At 42.3% G+C, this 4,656-nt stretch overlaps 1 protein-coding gene across 2 annotated transcripts; it reads left to right on the top strand.

The window, feature by feature from the left end:
- The first annotated feature begins 214 nt into the window (after positions 1 to 214).
- On the top strand, positions 215 to 2,520 carry LOC144707663 (protein LIGHT-DEPENDENT SHORT HYPOCOTYLS 4-like). 2 transcript variants are annotated; one of them, XM_078580885.1, is made up of 2 exons: positions 215 to 1,201; positions 2,271 to 2,520. In XM_078580885.1, exons 1-2 carry the CDS (start codon positions 458 to 460, stop codon positions 2,283 to 2,285), a joined length of 759 nt encoding a protein of 252 aa, XP_078437011.1. In that variant the 5' UTR covers positions 215 to 457; the 3' UTR covers positions 2,286 to 2,520. The 2 variants fall into 2 exon arrangements, with proteins under 2 accessions (XP_078437011.1, XP_078437012.1); XM_078580886.1 differs by having other exon boundaries at positions 215 to 1,162.
- Positions 2,521 to 4,656: the final 2,136 nt, after the last annotated feature.

A 4,656-nucleotide genomic window follows, 5' to 3' on the forward strand; every position in this document is an offset into this window, starting at 1 on the left:
TTTGTCCATACATATTTCACTCCATCCGGGCGTACGTGGACCGGTGATTCACAGACAAGCACACGTTATCTCTGTCCTCTCTCTCTCTCTTTCTCTCTCCCTCCCCCTCTCTATTTCTTCTTATCTCTCCATCTTTCTCTCTCTTCATCTATTTCTCTCTATTTTTTCTTACCTCTCCATCTTTCTCTCTCTTCATCTATTTCTCTCTATTTTTTCTCTCTCTATCTCTGTCCGCTTCTCTCTCTCTCTCTCTCTCTCTCTCTACGCCTCCCTATCTCAGTCTATATAAAGATCTACACCAATCTGAATTATTACCCTTCCCCTCCCCTCTCCTAATGACTTCAGACAACCATTTGTAATTCTCCAACTTCGATACCCATATTCCTCTCTAGATCTGCTACCGCCTGTTCCAGGTTCCAGCCGCCCTCCTCAAAGCAAGAAAGAGAAGTCTAGAAAGATGTCTGCGATTCTTCCTGCGAGCTCAGACACCTCCGGCGGCTCCGGCGTCGGTATGCATCAACAGGCACCGAGCCGGTACGAATCACAGAAGCGCCGGGACTGGAACACCTTCGGCCAGTACCTCAAGAACCACCGTCCCCCCTTAGCCCTCTCCCGCTGCAGCGGCGCTCACGTTCTTGAGTTTCTTCGCTATCTTGATCAGTTTGGGAAGACAAAAGTGCATTCCCCAAATTGCCCCTTCTTCGGTCATCCTCATCCTCCAGCCCCTTGCCCATGCCCTCTACGTCAGGCTTGGGGCAGTCTTGACGCCCTAATTGGGCGTTTAAGAGCCGCCTTTGAAGAAAATGGAGGCGCCCCAGAAGCAAATCCTTTTGCAGCAAGGGCTGTCAGACTCTATCTGAGGGAAGTTAGAGATACACAAGCCAAAGCAAGAGGAATAGCTTATGAGAAGAAGAAGCGCAAGCGCCCTCCTCAGCCTCCTCAGCAACCTCTGCCTTGCTCTTCTTCTTCTTCTTCTTTATTGGGCTGTGGTGTGGCTCAAACTGCCATGCCCATTAACGGAATCAACGGCTTGCAGATGGCGGATCTCAATTCCTCTGATGGGGTTCTGATGATGCCCTACTTTCGTCATCCATCTCACCATGGACATCTCGTCATCGCCCATGATGGTTCAGCCGGCGCCGGTGGCGGCCTTGTTCTTGCGGTATCGGACTCCCATAACGGATCTCTCATACCTCTCTCGGTACTTAACTAGAATTGTGCAGAGAAAGAGCTACGCATTGATGCATGTGTTTTTCGTTGACTATAGTAATATGTATCTAGTCGTGAATGGGGGTGTTCTGTATTTTTTTTCATCATTGCAAGTTAAGAAATTGAAAGAAAAATAGGAGTACTGTTGGCCTCGTCACACTCTCCACTTTTTCATGATCACGGGCTTTCTCTGTTTTTATCTCTTATAAAAGATGTAGACTAGTAGGGTATGTATCATTCCAATGACCTTCTGATAACAGTTGCCGATAACACTGTGCTACTCTAGCACCCTCGTATCTGGCTGATACTAGTGGCTGTTTAGAACTGTCAAGCGCTGTTAGATTATTTCCCATGCGACATAGTTTAGACTGATCTATTGGTTTTAGTATTTTCATATACGTTGTGCAATTTATTCAGGAATGTTTATATGAATTAATCCAAAGACATTTAATCTTCCCCCCCTCTCCCACTGTCTCCGAGTGATGTGTACATCCTTCTCGTTCGTGATGGATGAATTCCATGCCTGCGACTCTACCGTTTGAATATTTTCTTATTATTTTTCTGTGTTGCTCAAACTTTTTCCGAGTGAAGTAAGAACACTTCGAGTGAGTCGCTATACGTTTTTCATGGACCATGGTCTTATCACTCGTTGTGATAACTTTGGTTTAAATCTAATTTTGAGACGACAGTTAATTGTTCGTCATCGTTCTTCTGTTGTTTCAAATGTACGTTAGGCAAGAAGTTTCTAAAACCGTGGTAATAGCGTAATACTCTCGAACTCTTAATGCATGTCCCTCTCTTGAATGACGATTCATTTTGTTAGAGTTGTCTCTTGTTTGTATGTTAGTGAGTTGGTTCTTCATATTGTTCATCTATACGAGTGGAATAAAACTCTACACAGACTACACTTCACGTATCTCATGCATTGTATTCCCAGGAATAAATACCATTATTTCGAGTGCAAGGCGAAAGACATTGTTTTCTATTCCACCTCGAATTAGTTGTTTATTAATCGATCGATGCCTAATTTTTGTATGACTTTCATATTCCTTGGTTTGCAGGCTTGGGACTCGTAAAATAGCAAATGACCAGGAAGAAAAGGTCCTGGAAACATCAAACATGGTGGAAGAACTGCCTCAAAAGGATCGGCCGACGGTGTATTGCTTCAATAAACGAAGGATCCTAATGAACAATGGAAAAAGCCCAGGAACACTGTTATCTTGAGCGAGATATCTCATCTTGTTATCAACATTTATAGCATGATTTTCATACAGTTTAGGAAAATATTAGACGACTTGGTTTGATGCCTTCTATTCCCATTGCCCGCACTATTTAAGGAATAATTTTAAACATGGAGGTTATATTCCCTGCAGAAGCAAATAAATGTTCAGTTATCTATCGGAAAGTTAGGAATCGATTTTAACGTTCCAGCTCAATAGGAAAGAAGCGTGTACCCCGAAATTGAATGGATATAAAGATTCCTTACTAGATGTATTACTGCTCTTTGTTTAGCCATTTCACCTACGAAAAGAATGCGCAAAATAACTCTGAGTATCGCGCACGAAAAGACGCTTTATATGTAGCGTACAACTCATGTAAAAAGATAAAGAAATTTCTTTGACAGTAAATTCCACGATAATTAATAAGCTGAAAGTGATAGGAATTGCGGAAGATTTGCAATCCCTTTTAAATGGATTTTAAATATAAAGGATGCCATCAAAGAAACTGTTTAAACAGTATTGGAGATTTGACTCCAAGGTGATTAGGACGTTGAAGTGGACTTTGTGCCGACCTTCCTAAGTGTAATACTTTATCGCCCACGAGCCTTTATCGCAGACCGTTAATTCATGAGAAGAAATATTTTTTTACTTCTAGCCTATTCCAACAAGAAAAGTGACAAGAACATAACCACAGTTTATTGATTCGTGCAAAGCTAAAACGGCGCAAAATACTACGTCTGTCGCGCATAGAACTATTACGTATGATCAATACATGTCTTTGAAAAGCTTCAAGACGCCAACAGTTGAATTCTAAGACCGGCGGCAACGGGTCGCCACATTCAAGCAGAAACCTCTAGCGGAAGACTGCTGTCGTTCAAAATACGATGAAGACGGCCTAAACAATACGTGCGATACATTGAAGAGAATCAATCCATCAAGACGAACAGTTTTTTTGTGCTTGTCCTACACGGAAAATCTTGTGATAAAAGTTCGAAGAATCCGTAATCGAGGTTCTCTGAGGTCAACTCCTCTTGAATATAGTCTGGAAGCAAAAAAGGCGTAATGATTTGTCTATCTATCACCCAAAGTCAAATTTTGTTGAGTGCACGGAAATCTGGGTGCAGATTTGTCTATTTCATTTTCATTTTCCTCCTCTTCAATCAGCTCCCATAACTAAGATCCGACTTGGAGATCCAGAATTAATCTCGAAATCGTAATTCATAGGTTTAATGTTTGAAGGCATATCTGCGCCATCAAGTTAAGATTTGCAACGATGACTAGGCTTTTCATTCAACCCACAGAAAAGACGGTCGCTGACGGTCTGGTAGGATCGATGCAGAGATGCATGAACCATTCCCTTTCAGTCAGATTTCCGTAATTTTCCCTTACAAAAAACATGATAAAAAAAGATTGCACATATTCCTCGATGAATAAATAACTACGAGAAAGTAAGGGGGACGGGCGTCGGGCCGTTTACCACAAGCTACTTTTTTCAGCGCCGTAAGCCGACAATTTCGCCAAAACCCAAGCTAGCTATTTGGGGACGCATACGAACGGAGAAGAGTCGTGACATCCCTACTTGGCCTATTATAATATCTTTCTTTTCAATATTCGTGCCCCAATATTTACTGCATGATTTGACCTGTGATGTAACATATCGATCACTCGTGCGCCATCCACGTGCATACGCGGAGACGTTCACAGAAACGCTCCAGGATGCTGCTATTAACGAAAATGCCACCCGTATGAATAGCCGATAAGAAGGCAGCGAAGAAATGTAATTGTTCTCTTTTTATCGGGGCATTAGTTTGAGAATAACCCTGTGAAATCGCCCGTCCTTCGCTGCGGCCATTCCGGAGGCCGGAAGGTTGCCGCTGGTCAGAATCTGATAACTAGTGACGTCATTAAAAATGGCAGGCGAACCCTTGATAAGTCACATCAAGATGTTTCCTTTCGTCATATCCCGGGTTTTTCGGATCTTGAAGCTCGTTTTCCTATTAGTAAGTCAACTATTTTTCTGAATATTGGGAAGTGCGACTCTTAGTTTATGTTGAATAGTCATTCTTTTACAGTTTACGATACCCGTCTGCCATGCTTTTTGTACATTTTGGGCGGAGCGAAGAAAAATAATTGATAATTCTATGTTGGAGAGGCTACGTTGAAATGCGTTTGAAGAGACGGAAACTATGGCAAGATGATGCTTGGTCAAAATTCCTTTCTGCGTTCT

Source organism: Wolffia australiana, chromosome 9, assembly GCF_029677425.1.
Source record: "Wolffia australiana isolate 7733 chromosome 9, ASM2967742v1".
In the NCBI taxonomy this organism is placed as follows: Eukaryota; Viridiplantae; Streptophyta; class Magnoliopsida; order Alismatales; family Araceae; genus Wolffia; species Wolffia australiana.

What these genes read in the sequence shown, in the direction of transcription:
- LOC144707663 (XM_078580885.1), top strand. Translation starts at nt 458, where the DNA reads ATGTCTGCGATTCTTCCTGCGAGCTCAGACACCTCCGGCGGCTCCGGC.